Below are 17,585 nucleotides of genomic sequence, written 5' to 3' on the forward strand. Positions count from 1 at the left end.
AGGGAGAATGAGCAGATGAATCTATTCCCAAGGAGGCTCTTCTGCCAATGTTAATTTTTTCAACTACTTGCACCAGGTAGTTCTCAATAGAGTTAGTAGAAGTGGTTAACTTTTTTGGAAGTCAATGTAACTTACGTAGCAGTGTGCACGGCAGATATAGATGCGCAGAAACGTCAACTCCAAAGCAGCAATCCAAGAGACCAGGCCCAACCCAACCTTGGCCAACCTCGGACGGCCTCAGACGGCCCGCCCTTTGCCCGGGCTTAGCCCCGGGCGTCCCGCTCGCGTCCCGCGACGCGGGTCTCAGCCTCCCTTTATTGCGTCCTTGCGCACTGCTGGCGCGTTGCTCGTCACTTCCTCGCGCCGCCGCGATGCCTGCCGGGAGTTGTGGTCCCTCCCGGAGCGGCGGCGCGGTTTTCAATTGCCCGGTGTGACTCTCCTGGCGGTGGCGGCTTCAGCGACTGCACGGCGCTTGCTCCGGCGCCCTTTTGCTGCCCTGGATGACTCTCAGCGGTGGCGGCAAACCAACGGATTCCAGGAACTGACTCTCGGCGGTGGCGGCAGGTAAGTAGTGTCCCCCCGCTCTGCCGGTCTCAGCCTCCCTTTATTGCGTCCTTGCGCACTGCTGGCGCGTTGCTCGTCACTTCCTCGCGCCGCCGCGATGCCTGCCGGGAGTTGTGGTCCCTCCCGGAGCGGCGGCGCGGTTTTCAATTGCCCGGTGTGACTCTCCTGGCGGTGGCGGCTTCAGCGACTGCACGGCGCTTGCTCCGGCGCCCTTTTGCTGCCCTGGATGACTCTCAGCGGTGGCGGCAAACCAACGGATTCCAGGAACTGACTCTCGGCGGTGGCGGCAGGTAAGTAGTGTCCCCACTAATCTTTTTGCATGGGTGGGTTTGTGGGCAGACAGCGCACCCACCACAGGGGAAATGACCCCTCACAGGGGGGAGGTCCCATAATGTGCTCTGGCTGCTAGTGTGTTGTTTCTTGGGCCGTGTGTGAATAAGAGCATCCTTCAAATTGGATGTCCGTTTGAATGCAAAGCGAGGGTGAGGAATATCCAGACCTCCTGCGTTGATGATATTCCAATGTTTGTTTATACAGCTTTTGATGTAGGCCGAGTTTTTTGTGAAACTGGTGACACAGGTTATCATTTCTGATTGCTCCTTGGGGCGTGTTTCCAGTAGTGCTTCTCTGGGGTTGTTTAAAGCTCGTTAGCACGAGTTGTGAATAAGCCTAGTAGGGTACCCTCTGTCCTGCAACTTATGTTGTAAAAGGCTCGCTTCTTGCTTGAAGTCAGCTTTGTTGGTGCAGTTTCTGCGAACCCTGAGGAACTGTCCGAAAGGGAGGTTGTCCCTCAGGGCTTTAGGATGATGGCTCTCATATAGTAAGAGGCTGTTCCTATCAGTGTTCTTACGGTAGAGTGTTGTGCTTAGCCCAGTCGGGGTCAGACTGATGTTTAAGTCCAGGAAGGGGATAGCCGTGTCTGAGATAGTGCCAGAGAATTTGAGGAAGGGATTCTGCAGATTAATCCAGGTACAAAAGGCCTCGCGAGTCACCCGGTCTCCTTTCCATAGTACGAGGATATCGTCTATGTACCTGTGCCAGAGTGTTATGTTGTCGCTGAAGGGATTGTGTACAGCCCTGATGACACTTTCTTCAAACATAGCCATATAAATGCAGGCCAAGCTGGGGGCGAAGGTAGAACCCATAGAGGTTCCCCGGATCTGATGGTATAGTTGTGTTCCATACTGGAAGAAATTCTCAGTCAAGGCTAGGTTTGCACAGGCTATAATAAAGGAGATTGGTGTAGGTGAAAGCCACTCCTCCTGTAGGAGAGTGGTTTCAACGGCTTCTAGAGTAGCCTGTTGCGGGATGTTGGTGTATAGTGCTTCAACGTCTAGTGTGAGGAGGAGGTCATCACCCTCCCTCCCCTCGATGTTGCCCAGTAGACGGAGCACATCCCTGGTAACTTGTAGAAAAGATGGTATTTTTCTAACCACTGGTTGAAGAAAAGAGTCGCAGAATTTAGAGAGTGGCTCGAGTAATGAGCCAATCCCTGACACAATTGGCCTCCCAGGGACCGGTGTCTGTCCCTTGTGAATCTTGGGGAGGGTGTAGAAATATGGTATCACTGGATCAGTGGTAAGCAGGAATGCTGCTTCATTCTTGGTGATCCATTTATTAGTCTCACCCTCCATAAGAAGGCTGGTGATGGCAGTAGTAAGCCTTTTAGTGGGGTCCGCAGCCAAAGGTCTATAGTGGGTGGTGTTTGCTAGCTGGCGTTTGCACTCTGTGTCGTAGTCACCGCTATTCTGGATCACAGTGGCACCCCCTTTGTCCGCCTGCTTGATGACAATGGTTGTGTCATTGGACAGTGATAGTACCGCCTGTTTCTCAGCTTTACTCATGTTGTTAAAGCTACTTGTATTGGGTCTAGTGTCCAAACTTCTGAGGACTGCCCTTTCAAAAGCTAAAACCTCTGGTGGTACCATGTTGTCTGATGGTGTGAAAGTAGATGGTTTACGTAGCCCGGTATCCGTTCTCTGTCTCAGGTTTTTCCTGAAAGAACGCCCGCAACCGTACCTTCCTAAATAACTGCTTGACTTCACACATTTCAGTGAAGCTATCAGGTATCGGTGTCGGGACAAAGCCCAGGCCCTTATCCAAGATCTTGGTTTCTAGAGGGGTTAATGTCCTGTCAGAGAGATTGACAATCAAACTCTCCTTCCTCTTGTCGTGCTCCTGGTCTCCACCGGAGACGATGTAGTTGGCTGGTCTTGCCATTGTACTCCCTTTTGCGGTCCTCGCTTGCGCCCTCTTCCTCTGCCCCAACCTCTGTCGTGAAAAGGGGGGTTCATAGGGTAGAATTGCAGCAGTCCCTGAGGGTAGCAGGCATATTGCCAGGGTGGCATCAATTGCGGTTGTCCATGGAATATAGGTCCATTGTTGAACCCTTGATTCCAGTTCCCGCGTCGCTGATTGCTATTATTCTTGGTAGGATAGTTTCCACTCGAATCACTGTCGGAGGTTCCCCTGCTGTTCCCAGTGTCCGAGTTCTCATCGGAGGAGTAACCATTCCTGTTGTTAGCATATCCCTCTTTAAGATAGGGGTACACATTCTCTTTGTTGAATCTGGCTACATCTTTCTGGAGTTTGGTCATTTTTTGTCTCAGCCAATTTAGTAGTAAACGGGGTTTTAGTTAGTGTCCCTCTGATAGCCGTTTCTATGGCTGTAATTTTGACCAATAGAGCGTCTGCCAGCCTCTTGGCCGTTTTCACGATAAGGAAAAGCAGGTCTTTTGTGCATTTCCAAGATACTTGGCACCAGTCTATCTTGAATTGGCCGTCTTCAAGGAAAAGTCTCGGCATTATATTTACTATCAGTCCCTGAGGAGCGATGTTGGCTCTCAAGTACTCGGTCATCATCGCCCCATGGACGGTGATCCTGAGCCATTCTTTCTTCATGATGGTTAAAGTCGCCCAATCTTCATTAGCTGAGCCTGAGGCGGTTGCCCCTCCAACCCCGAAGAGTGAGGGTGCTGATCTTAAGGTTTCAGCTATTGCTTCTTCGTCAAAACTCAGACCTGGGACGTCCTCCATGGTTGGTAGGAACGTACGGAGTTAATGATAAGGAATGGTCTGTGCGAGTGTCTAGGAGGGGGGCCCTGGAATACCAATTGTGATATCAACAGGGATTTAATGGTCCTATCAGTAAACTGTTACTGTAGGTAACCTCAATGGTTCCGCGGGAAGACTCCCGCGCACAGTATTTCAACAACAAGGGGAACCGTGTGCGGACAATATTTTAACGGGGTCCAGTGTACATGTCCGGACGACTAGTAGCACAAGAAGGGTACAAAGTTCCCCGGTGAGAGTGTAAGAACCAAGAGTGCGTGCAGCATAGAGGAAAGACAAAAGGGAAAAGGGCATTTCCCTTTTTGGAACTAAAACCCTCACACACCTAGCAAGCTAGATGTCATGCTTCATCAAAGAGCCCCTTCACGGGTGCCCATCAGACATTGCAGCGCCAGTCTGACGAGGAGCAGAACCCATATGATGAAGCATGACATCTAGCTTGCTAGGTGTGTGAGGGTTTTAGTTCCAAAAAGGGAAATGCCCTTTTCCCATTTTGTCTTTCCTCTATGCTGCATGCACTCTTGGTTCTTACACTCTCACCGGGGAACTTTGTACCCTTCTTGTGCTACTATGTGTTCAAACAATCAAACGCGCCAGCACAGTGGTGTGCAAACATCCCAACATTAACTGGATTAATTAAGAAATCCTAATCCTCGATTAGCCATCTTTTGTGGAATCTAGCAATACTCAACATAATTGAGCAAACGTCTTGTAAAAGATTAAAATCGGTTAAAATATTAAGCCCTGGAGTTTAACATTATGTTGGAGCATGTACCGTTTGACTCCATTCCAAATTACCCAAGCTGCAAGAAATAGCGCAAATGGATTCTGTAGTTTGCATTATATTTTTTGTATCAGTGCAAAGTGTTGTTGTTACAGCCCCATTACTGATGCATACGTGACCTACTCTAGAATATATTCACCTCTAGCAAGGATCTTGGCGAGTTATGCAGTTTTCAGACAACCAGTAGTAACACTGCGAGGTAAAGAACTAGACAAACAAAGCACTAATCAAACTGGTAGTCGAGAAGCATCACGCTGTTCTGATTTTAAATTTCACTTCGTGCGTCTTTAATTTAGCATTCGCTCTACTGGATAGGGAAATAATTATTCTCTTTTGTCACCTTGTAACATTTTAAAGAGGAACCCACTAAACGGATCTGTAAAGTCGTTAAAATGAGTGGATGAGGAGCTGCCTAACTTGAAATTTTGTGTCACATTTCTTTATTATCCATCCTATATTTCTGGTTCACCGTATTAATACCATCCGATTTTCAGTTACAATTCTTTCATTTAAATATTTTCTTTATTAATGATTTTGTGGATGTCTGAGAAAATGCTGAAGTATCTCTGTTATAGCCTGCTGGTAGTTGTAATGCAGCCTCGCTAAAGATTATCTGTTCCCTGCTGCTCAGCTAGTGTGTGATGTCATGGAATATTGGTGAGTGTCTGTAGGAGTGTCAGTTACAGAGAGTGGGTGTGAGAAGTGAGAACGCTGCTCCTAGTGGGGTATGGCCGAGTCCGTGTTTTGTGCCCCTAGTCCTGTGGATGGCTACGCAGTAGAGGGCGAGTGAATTAAATTTGACCTTCGTCCTGCGAGGATGGACAATAGAAGGCCCGTTGTAGTGCAATTATCCGTGGTGCTGCAAGAGTATACTGTAGTGGGTAAGTGTACGAAATGTGACCTAGGTCCAGCGAAGGGTGACAGTAGAAGACCTGTTATAGTGTGGTTATCCCTGGTCCTGCAAGACTATGCAGTAGGGGGCAGACGTGTAGTGCTAGTCCCTAATCCTGCAAGAGTATGCAGTAAGGGTGTTATTGTTCCCTGGGCCTGCAAGGTATGCAGTAGAAGGGGAGCGTGTAGTATGTTTCTCAAATGTGTGTGCAGTAGAGGGCGGGTTTATCTCCCTGGTCCTGGCATGTATTTACCTAGTCCTGCCAATATGAAAGTGTGCAGTAGAGGATGCGTTAACTGTGTCTCACTGGTCCAGCGAATGTGCACCGCAAGAGGGCAAGTGGTGAAGATTTTGTTATTTGACCAGTCTGAATAATTTATAGGGCTGGAATCATTTATAGGACTTTCAATTGTATTATTTTCTATCTTAGGTTTCCTATTATGTTTTTATTATTTTTGCTGTTAGTTGTAATGGATCCTCTTTATAGATTCTCTGTTCCCTGCTGCTCAACCAATGTGTGATGTCGTGGAATGTTGATGAGTGCCTGGAGGAGTGTCAGTTAGAGACAGTGGGCTGAGGAGTGAGGATGCTGCTTATGGTGGGGTATTTACCATGTAACTTGTAACCTGTAACCCAGTAACCTAAGCTATATCTTCTTCAATAAACCTACAACTTGTTAATCTACATAAACTGGCTACCTGACCCCTGCATAACAAGAGGGTATCTTTCAAATACAACACTGTCCTTACTAATTTTCTTTGAGTTTGAACAGACTCAGTCTAGTATCAGAGCATATGCCTAGTCACTTAGACCATGGACCTTGGGTCACACTACACCAAATCACCAGCATCACTCCAATTCTAAAAAACACAAGGTCTTTTGTGATGCAATATTTTCCGATTCAAAGTAGTCTATCGGGGTTCTTTGGCAATGGAAAATACAGTATTATTTTAATTTACCTCTATGCTTTCTCTTGTTACAGCCCATCAAAAACCCACCTCCAGGCAAGAAATACGTCCGCTGCCCTTGTAATTGTCTACTTATCTGTAAGGATACGTCACGGCGAATAGGATGCCCAAGACCTAACTGGTATGTGCCAAAGGTGGTGGATCTAAAGTATATTCTCTTTCATCTTTTATTCATTATATGAGGACCCCTTTTGGCCATTCCTGCATCCTGGCTGTCCTACTTTTATTAAAAGGTCTGCATCAGTCTTAGTTTCATGAAGGAGCCAGAATGGCTGATTTTTGTTTTGGGCTGCTACTGCATTATTTACTTTTTGTAAAAGCTGCTAATGCTGCAATTGTACAAATGTGTGCATGGTGGTGTCTGAGCTAAATTTAGTTTCTACAAATGCTATTTGCTTCCATCTCTCCTTCTGCTATTCAATGCAGCTCCAGTAAGTTGGAAAGAATGATTTAAATGCTTTCTCCACAGCAGACGCATCATTAACCTTGGCCCAGTGGTACTAATTCCAGAGGAACAGCCAGCACAGTCGGCACTGCCAGTGGAGCCGGAAGGTACCAGAGTAGTGTGCGGACACTGTGGAAATACATTTCTGGTAGGTAATACAAGCCAGTCACAGGAATAAACACTTGTTTTGAATGGCAGTTTGTACCTGATCCAATTTATTGATGTTGGTCTGATATCCGGCAATGTATTTTGGTCCCTTTTTAAAGAAGCTTTCTACTCAAGCATTAAGGGGTGTCTGTTACCTGGCATTCTGCTGCTATATTACACTGCCTGCTAGCCTGTACTCTTTCCTAAATAAAGTGCCATTACAATTCAAGCCTTTTCTATGCATATTTTCAAAGCATTGACCTTTACAATGCGTAGTATTACATCATTGTACTTTACCACACATTGGACATGGTGATGACTGATACATATATATTTACTGAAAACAACAAATGTTACAGGGACGTTCTAGTTAAGCTGAGATTTCACTCGTACAAAACCACAGACATTCAGCAGTTATAGCTACCTCAGCTAACTATAACTCATGCCCCCAATGCACTGCTTATGACTTCACATATTACATCACTCATGATATCTCAAATGACCTCACGGATGACCTCATCCACAGAACCACTCCGAACAATTACACACCTACTCACTGATCCAAAGAAGCACTCCCACATCAACTCTCCCATACAGCCACTAATGCAACCAGTAAGTCACATATATAACTATTGATGCACCTACACAGTCACCAATAGAGGTACTCGGACATCTAGTTATGCACACATACACTTAAACGCCCACCCATACTACGACTCACACACCTATTTGCTCACCCATACAGTCACTCACACAGCTGCTGACTCACTCATACATTTACTCACACACCAGCTACCTTATACATATACCAACACCTGTGCTCACTCGCCTATACAGCCACTTACATAGTCATTAACTCACCATAGTCACACGCACAGCCACTCAGTCACACATATATCCACTTACACACCCATTCACATACCCATACAACCACTCATATTCCTGCTCATTCAACCATAGAGACACTTACATAAGTGTTCACTCACCCATACACTCTGTTATGCACCTGCTCATTCAACATTACAGCCACTGACACATCGGAACAATCACACATACACCCACTCATTCTCCATTGCTACCACATACACAGATACTCACTAAGCCATACACATACTCACACACCTTCTGACCCACCAGTCGCTCACACATACAAAAACTCCTACACACCCATTCACTCATGTTTACAGTCTGTCACATACCCACTCACTCTTCTATACTCCCTATACACACCCACTGACAACAATTGTGCATCCTCTCTCTATATAAAACATTGAGTACATTTTGGAAAACACTTCGACTCACTGGAGGATGTCGTCAGTGGTGTCATTTGAGAGGTCATGAGTGATGTCAGTCACCATGTAATGAGTGATGTAATATGTGATGTCATAAGCAGTGCATTGCGGGGCGTGAGTTATAGTTAGCTGAGGTAACTATAACTACTGAATTTCTGTGGTTTTGTACGAGTGAAATGTCAGTCTAACTATAACGTCCCTGTAACCTTTGGTTTTTTTTCAGTTAATTTTTTTTAAATTCTATATCCTTACTATAACGTACCTATAACCTTTGGATTTTTCAGTGAATTTCTGTGTTTTTTTGTAAGTAGTAGTTGCGTATGCAGAGTGTTGGAGAAAGGGCCGAGGCCTCCGACCAGCTCACAGGATTCCTGTTGAGTAGGACTTACTGGAAGTGTACTGGAAGTACCAGAAGGGCTTCTTGCCCCCCAAGGTCCTTCAGCATGTAAGAGGACTTCATTCGCCAAATAGTTGTTCGCAAGGAGACGTATTTGCAGAGTGGTGGAGAAAAGGGGCATTGCTTCTAAAGACTTCTTGGTAATCCCGCTGTCTGGGACTTAGTGGAGGTAACAGAAGGGGTTCATGGCCTCCAAGGAACCCTCAGCTTCCAAGTGGACTTCATCCCCCAACCACCAGTGTGCCAGGGGGCGTGTTTTAAGAGTAGTGGAGAAAGGGGGAGAGGCCTCTGGTGACTTGCTGGTCTTGCTTTGAATTTGTTTAAACTTTTTTTTACGTGAGGAGTCTGCGTATCCCACCTCCCTTCCCTGCGCTGAATTGGGCCCCGGCACCCCATCCCCCTGTGCCCAGCCCCTTAAAAAAATTAAATTAACAGGAGGGGGGCCATGCGGCCCCACTTCCAGGCCTATTTCGGGCCCTGGTACCCCATCCCCCGGGGCCCGGCTTGTAGTGTGGGAGCTCTGGTACCACCCAGGGCACCCACTTTGTACAGTTAGGGGACTGCAGAGGGAGCCTCAAGGCTTCTTTGGTCCCTGCTGGTTCCCTGCCTCCTGAGGGAGCTACTGACATCCAGCTCCCTCTCTGTCAAACTAATTCTGCTCCGCTTTGAGCAAGCAAGAGCAGAATGCTCTCAATTGGGAAGTGTTGGCTGCAATTTTGGGACTCAGACTCCGCTAAGCCCCCCCAAAAAATTTAAATGTAAAAATATTTAAAATTTAAAAATAAAGAAAAGGGGTCAGGGTAGGAACCCCTGGGCCCGATGCTGGGCTCACAGGATCCCTGCCTGGGCTAAAAATCATTTTTGAATTGTGCCATGATTTTGCGGCAAATTTGTGAAGTTGTGGCAAAATTGGAAAAAAAACAAGCATGGTCTCCTGCTATTGTTTGTATTGAGGTGCATGCTGCCCTGCTTCCCTTTGTCCATATTGGCCCCAGAGACTACCACCTCCCCAGGGCCAGGTCAAATTAATATATTGGTGTAGGGTTGGGCCTGCACAGCCCTCAATTTACTGCCCTGGGGACCACCAACACCTTACCAAGGCTTAGTTATATTTTGAAAGCGAAGTGGGACATCCCTATATCCTGAGGTGCCTACCCTCTAGACATAGTAGTTTGCGGTCACTTGCTCCCCTCAAGCAAGAGCAAACTGTAAGTGTGCTCCCAGCAGGCGGGAGAAAGGAAAACTGTTCCCACTTTCTGGGAGCTGACTTCATTTGTTTTGGGCAGGAAAAACAGATGAAGGAATTGCTCCTGCACGCAGGGAGCCACATTTTTGGCTGCTCCGTGCTTGCCAAAGATGCGAGTGGGTGTGTGGTAAATATGTATATAGTAGAATCTATTGTATATAATTTGTTGTAATTTGTATTTATTTGTATTTCTATGCACAAAAAAAGTAAATTTTTGTCAAGAGTGTTTGACTGCTAAAAAAAAGTGAATAAATCATTTAGTGGCGTAAATCAAAAAACGGACCGGTATGTTTTATTCATAATGGTCATTGGTAAAGTTGGTAAGTTTAGTCCAGTATTGGCATTTGTTCTGTTCCTTGTTATATTGACTCAGCCTTACTGGGTCCGAGTCAAGGCCCTCTGGTGTTTTCTGGAGGTGAGGAGACGGCAGGGACCGCAGTGGCATTAGGCCCTCTTCTCCCCCCCACTTCCCTGCGGCCCCATTTTCTGCAATTTTCTGGACTTATGTAAATGGGCCAGTTGGGTTCCATTCTGGCCCTCATTTTACAGAAATAAAACCTTAACGGCAAGCACTTACAAATATAAATGTAGCAGGTGCCCCAGTTGAAGCTCTACTTCTGTAAGGGACAAATAATGCTAACTTCCTGGGCTTGATGAAGGCAAAGTAAGTGTTTTCCCTACAAATCCACATTCAAAACTGATCCGAAATTCCAGGTAAAGGTGAATACATTGTTGATCTTTCTGAGGCAATCTGTAGTGACTGTGACAAGGGGTTCTTTCATGGCCTCTCATGGTGAGACCTGAATCCATCATTCTCCCCGTGCATTACTACGAGTATGCAAATGTGCAAATCACTTAGAACCTTAACCGTTTGGCCCCGTCCATCCACCTTAGTAGTATGCAAAGGTGTTCCCTACTATTACCAGGATTATGGACAGCTTAAGAAGAGATCCGCCAGTGTGTTTCCCGCCGATTTTGATGCTGCGTTCTTGATGCCGAGGAATATGAGGGCATCTCCACCAAACAAATAAGCACTTGCTTCATAGTTAAGAGGAAGCACAGTTGTTTGGTGGAGATTTATCTCTTTGTAGTCTTGTTGTTTACTCTACAGGAAGATTCATGTTATCACAGATTTCTGGATAATGACGCATGAGGAACAATCACATTGCCGAAACGCACACAAGGTCGCTGGAGACATTTCCCCGTGGTCCATTCTGCAGCTGTAGTATAGAATACATGCTGGACATTTACCCAGTGAGGTCGCAGTTACTAATTAACAAGTAGAAAGTACTCCAGTTGGGTAGACATTTTTTGTAAAACTGTGGACTTTTGTTGGACAAACAGGCAAGTGAGGATCCTTTCTGGTCCCGATGCTCATTTCACAGAATTTAACCTCAACGAAGAGCACTTACAAATATAACCATAGCAGGTGCCCCAGTTGAAGCTCCACTTCTGTGAAGGACAAATGATCCTAACTTACTGTGCTAGACAAAGGCAAAGCAAGTTTTTTTTCTCAGCAGTTCGCCATTCAAAAACGATCTGAAATCTTCAGTTAGATGAATGCATTGTTAATCTATCGAGGCAATCTGTAGTGACTGTGGCGAGTGGGTTGATTCTTGTCCTCTCATGGTGAGAGCAGAGTCCATGGTTCTCACCTTTAAATTACTCTGAGTATCCAAATGTTCAAAATCACCTGGAAGACTCGCCTATTTGGCCCCGCCCCATTCACTTTTGTAGTATGCAAAGGTCTTCCCGCCTTTTGCCAGTATGATTGGCAGCTTACCAAAATGTCCCCCAGTGTCTTTCTCGACAAATTTGGGGATGCCTTCTTGGTGCAGGGAACACGAGGACATCTCCACCCAAAAAAGAAGCACTTATTTTATGTAGTTAAGAGGAAATACCCATGTTTGGTTGAAATTCACCTCTTTGTAGTGTTCTTATCTTCTCTTTAGGAGAATTCATGTTATCCCAGATTTCTGGGAGAACACGCTTGAGTAACAATCACGTTGACTAAATTAAACACACAGAAGTTCACTGGAGACATTTCCTCCTGGTCCATTATGCAGCTGCATTGTAGAATATGCACTAGATATTTAGCCAATGAGTTAGCACTTACTAATTAACCAGTAGAAAGTACTCCAGTTGGTTTGATATTTTGAGCAAAACTGTGGACTTTTGTTGGATAAAGTGGCAAGTGAGGTTCCGTTTTGGCCCAATTCACTCACACAGCTACTTACACACTCACACAGACCCTCAGACACCAACTCACACACCCATTCTGCCACTCTCACATCTACTCACAGACCCTCACAGCTACTCACACACCCAACCATACAAACAGTCACTAACACACGTACACATGTAAAACCTGCAAACCTGCAAGAAAAAAGAGAAAGATAATTACAGCCTCCTAGAGGCTGGGGGGCAGACCGTGGAGCGCGGGGTCTAATAGGAAGACTCGCGCGCTCCCCGGCCTTTTTAACCCCCTTCTGGTCAGGCGGTTCTAACCGGCCTGACCTTTGCTCCCCAGCGACCCGGAAGCGATTCAATCACTTACGGGTCACTGGGGAGCCCTGTGACCAATCCATGATGATGCGCGCCTGCCAAGTCATAGTGACGCGGCGGGGGGCGCGCCCTAACATGGAAAGCAGGTGGGGGGGGCGGTGCCCCGCCATACTTGCGACGGGGCCGATGCCAGCTCTGCCTTTCTCAGAGTGTCACACTCTAGACACTTTAATGTTACTCATAAGTACTCTGAAATTTGGTAAATATCACACTTAAGCAATCTGCTAACCTGGCAGCAATGTACGTAGAGAGCCCGGCCAGACTATTTGTCATGATGGTTAGTCCCTTCCTTGCTGGTGCTGTGCAGCAGTTTTTAAGATCTAATTAGAGTTTTCCTGCTGCGCAAATGGGCGCCATTTATGATATTTATGTTCTCTGCGTATTCATTGCTTCATTTTTGCTTGCAAAAAGTGTCGCTCATAGTCGTTAAATGTCACTCTGATTACACTGAAATTGGCGAAATGTCACACATGAGCAATGTGAAACCTTGGAAGCTATGCGGTTGGTATACATAAAAAAAGAAAAAGAAAAAAAAAAGAACCAGTGCGTGGAAGTATAAAGTGGGTGCTTGAATGCGCCTCTCTGGGCATGGGCACACACCTGTTTAGATATACGAGGCAAGCCTTATTTCATTTTTAGCTACTCTCGGGTAAGTGGAAAATGGCAGCAAGACCATAGGTTCGGGCAGTACGATCCACCAGCTGCCATCTTTAAGAAGGGCCAACTGCAATCTAAGTAGCGCCCACGGTTGTCTGGAACACTGCACCGAGTGCGTACATATTATCGTGATAGGGGAGAACAATTTAAAAAAACTAAGAAAAAAACAAAATTAATAATTATCATAATGTAAGCACCTGGGAATGTTTAACCAGTAATAAGACATGTGGCATCATCCCTGCTATATTATGGCAGTAGCCCAACTAGTATTTCAATCTTGGCAGCAGTGGCCATGCGTTTTCGATCACAGCAAAAGAAACACACACGTATCTTAAGCTAGGACGGTAGCTTCATGCAATGCATTTCTACTGCCTGCAAAAATAAAAATTTAAAAAAAAGAAAATCATCATTTAGATACCTTACAGCATAATTGACCTTCCTGGTTTGAAGTACGGGACAAATGGGTGAATGTGTCTTTGTGGGTAAGTCAACGTGACACCAGCCTACTAACTGGGATATTGACGTCGGCAGCCTATAGACATGTCTGAATTTAATTATACTGGATGTACTCAATGATAAGCTGTTTGAGACACTAGCTCACTGTTACAAGTTGTTCGCAATTGCACAGGAGGAAACAGCTGCAGATAGAGAAGTGGGGCTCTAGGTGGCTGCGTGGTGTAGTGCTTTCAGGACACGGTTTAACAGAAGCCGGTTCGACCCCCGTGTTACACTGTGTTTGCTGGGGAATCCCATGTAGATCTAAAGGAATTAAATTAGACAACGGTAACATTGAGGTGCAGTCCCGGGGGTCACAAAGCATAGCTTGGGCCTAAGTGCTGGGCGGTAGACCAAAAGAAACATGTCAATAATGACCAGACATTACCCAGAAGACTCTTCAACCACTGAAGCACAGCGCAAACATGGCGGAAAAAGGTTTGGAGTGTACGAGCAAAAGTGCCTCCTTGCTCACTGAAACCCTAAGTCTTAAGGTTAAGTGTTCATTTCTTGGTATTTTCATGTGTCTGGGCACTCAGCTACAATGGTGGTTTCTTAAAGTGGTAAATTGATAGGGTCCCCTCTGTCCCGTTTCCCAGCAGTCCATGGTATGGGTGTCTAACAAAGCCATTTATTGGCATTAGTCAAGCAAATGAGTTTGTTTGGTGATTGTGTGCTATATCACTTCTCCCAAATTTAGTGTGACTGTCGCTTTCCTTTCATTTATGATATCTGCGAGTGGAGAGGACATGCTGGGAGGCTGAATAGGATCTGACTGGGCCCGCACACAACTGCAAGGAATGGAACCAGCCTTTCAGCAATCCTAAAAGGATTACAGGCAACGTCCACACGGCACCCCGAGGTCTTGGTGATCCAACTGTGCGGCAGCAACCTCGCGCAGCTCGGAAAGAGGGACCTCCTTCACACTATGTAAACAGGCTTGGCGGAGGTGGCCAAGCTGTGTGGCAGCACCACCATCATATGGTTCAAAATAATTGCCAGGCTGGCATGGTGAGGCTCCCTGACAAATAGAGCGGTGGATAGCTCCAGGAGGAAACTAAGCGAGCCAGCAGATTTTGCAAAACCAATGGCCGGGAGAGCATCCAGCATGGCCTGATCAACCCAGGGCTCCCGGAGCTTTACGCCCAGGTTTGGGGTGCATCTTACGGAAGAAGGGATAACATTCTTCTGGACCAACCTATGGGCAGCCATGGCACTGGCAGGCTGCACCTAAAAAAAAAAAACAACCAACCAACCAAACAAACAAAAAAACAAGAAGAAAGGGGAATCGATAAAGGGGGCAGGGGAGCCGCATGGAGACGAAAGCCTCCCTTGCTGCATGGTGTCTAAGAAGGGGCACATTTGTTGATAAGGAGGCACACCGGCAGGGCGGTGTGCAGGAGGAAGGACACTCACCTTGGGATGCCTTATGGCAGAGTGAGTAGGCTGGAAGGGGGGAGCACGTGGAGATGTCACTCACAGCCCAGACCCGCCGAATGGCAGGGCAGAAAATGGACAAACAAGGTAGCTAGTTGGGGCCGAACTCCAATTAGAGGTGTCCAAACAACTCTGTTGGAAAAAAAAACATGTATATAAAGTAGGCCTGCATGACAATGGATGAGAAATATGAGGATGATTGCCTATGTGGATAAATAAGCAGACATGTTTTATAGGGGGCGGGAGGGCATCGCAAGTTAGGCAATGATATGTTTGCTTTTGGCAGATTTTTTTCAAAAGATGGAAAGTTTAGTATCTGAGAAATATAATGAGGTAAAAACTGAATGTATTATCTATTTTCTTTAAAACGTTACAAATAATTAAATAATAAAAGACAAAGAAATCATAGCTTAGATTTACCAAAAAAAACCCAATATTTTAAGTCTGCACCTAGTATTAAGCCATTGCCTCAGTACTGGTGGCACCCTTTAGTCAATGGCCATTACTCAAGTATGTCCAACATTTAGTCCTAAAAGTTTTCAGTGTTGCAGCTTAGCTACGTTTTTGAGAAACTAAATGATAGGCTAGCGCAACCCACGCACCTTCCGTGTGATCCCCGCCTTTGAAACCTGTGGCCTGTAATATGTACCAATTGCTCTCCACAGTACAATCTCTGTAAGAACTCATAATTAAAAACATGTATTCAAACTGCATACCTGGGAAGCAGTCTTAGCTGTTTCATAAACCTAACTGGCCACAATATAACTAGGTGAAATATGGTGCCCAAAATGGTTCAATACCATTAATATCCTAAGAAATTAGTGCAGAACATAAAGCTGCGAATATAGCGATATATGTAACTGTTTCAGAAGCCATAGCAGCTGTTCCATGATCTGACTGATAGTGAAAGTCAAGCAAGAATCAGAAGCGCAATAAGGTTTTCATCCGCATCGGATTAAAGTCCTTTTACGTGCAGGAATGCTGGCTCATTTCATGCCACATCCTCCACATCACAGATCTCCAGCCAAGCTCTTCACTTTCCTGAGCTGGTCATTGGGGACTTGGCCATTCAGTGCTTTGATTGCCTGCTTCATGAACCTCAAAACCCTTGCTGTGAGCTGACCTGAGTAACCCATCAGACAGGACTTCACTGCCAGGGCACATGTATGACTCTTTAGTGATCTAAATATAGGCTTGAGTCACCATATTCTTGATTCCAGAAGATTGGGACAGATGCATACAATACGAGTTAGGATTCAGATGCAACCCTACATAACTTACAGAACATATGCAAAGCGCTCTTCAATCTGCCATACCAGTGAGCCCTTGGTATCAGACCAAATCTATAGCGCATCGGTAGCCTTTTTCAACTCAAGCGACCATGGTTGCCTCAAATATTCTGTGATGTTGGTAGCGGTGTAAAGTGCAAATGACAATTTGGAGGGAGTCTTATTGCTGAATATTTTCCTGTCCAGCATGCCTGATAGTAGCTTCTCCGGTTTGTTCAATTGTGAGCTTGCATGGAAGGATACTATTCAAATGTTCTTTGGCTTCTAGATCACATAATGACAACTCCCAACTATAATTTCGATGGAGAAAATCCTTTCATTATACAGGCTCATGAAGTGCTTATAAAGTCCCTGTTGGTGTTTTTTTAAAGATTAGAGCAACCGGAGAGGTATCTGGCTTGGAGCATCAGCTGACATCTCGTTTAGGTTGAACTCTAAATGGAGTTGAGCTTGAGATGTTGCATCTGGTAAGTGAAATGCACACTGCTATGAGCTGTACGGGATATTAGAATAAACAAACAATATCCCAACTGATGTTACTGTGGAGACAATTAAACATGTAAGCAAAAAGCATTACTTGAGCGGAAATAAGGAAACTCAATTCGTTTTAAAATCGTGCTCATAGCAGCGTATAATTAAAGAAAAGTAGAAATTACAGTTGTAGCAGCACTGTACAAAATTGAATAACTAGACAACCCGAATTGGACTTGGTGCTGGGTATGTGCAAGTGGCGACGCAAGTGACAATTGTGGACAGCGTGAACGGTGCAAAGTGTGAGAGTGTAATAATATATACAGTGAGTCAGACGAACAATGTGGCTCAAAGATAAATTACAATGCAATAGTATTTGATTTGGAAGTAGTGATTCAGGTGAGCCACAGTGGGGGCTGCGCCATTTATTGCGCTGTGTAGTCGACGACATTTCAATCCTCGTGACTTGGGATCATCTTCAGGACCGGGTTGCACTTTGTTGGCGGTGCTGCACAGGGAAGGAAGGGGTGTGTGGCTCACCTGAATCATTACTTTCAAATCAAATACTATTGCATTGTAATTTATCTTTGAGCCACATTGTTCGTCTGACTCACTGTATATATTATTACACTCTCACACTTTGCGCCGTTCACGCTGTTCACAATTGTCATTTGCGTCGCCACTTGTCACTTGCACATACCTAGCACCAAGTCCAATTCGGGTTGTCTAGTTATTCAATTTTGTACAGTGCTGCTACAACTGTAATTTCTACTTTTCGTTCATTATACGATACTATGAGCACGATTTAAAAACGAATTGAGTCTCCTTATTTCCGCTCAAGTAATGCTTTTTACATTCATGTTT

At 45.4% G+C, this 17,585-nt stretch overlaps 1 protein-coding gene across 1 annotated transcript in view; it reads left to right on the forward strand.

Annotated features, from left to right (window-relative positions):
- Positions 1-17,585, forward strand: part of PIP4P2 (phosphatidylinositol-4,5-bisphosphate 4-phosphatase 2) — a 249,429-nt gene that overhangs the window by 114,097 nt on the left and 117,747 nt on the right. Inside the window, exons 3-4 of the mRNA XM_078687057.1 lie at positions 6,295-6,401; positions 6,750-6,873. Coding sequence (XP_078543183.1) covers positions 6,295-6,401; positions 6,750-6,873 — 231 coding nt within the window. The remainder of the gene's footprint in view (positions 1-6,294; positions 6,402-6,749; positions 6,874-17,585) is intronic.

This window comes from Lissotriton helveticus, chromosome 4_1 (assembly GCF_964261635.1).
Source record: "Lissotriton helveticus chromosome 4_1, aLisHel1.1, whole genome shotgun sequence".
In the NCBI taxonomy this organism is placed as follows: Eukaryota; Metazoa; Chordata; class Amphibia; order Caudata; family Salamandridae; genus Lissotriton; species Lissotriton helveticus.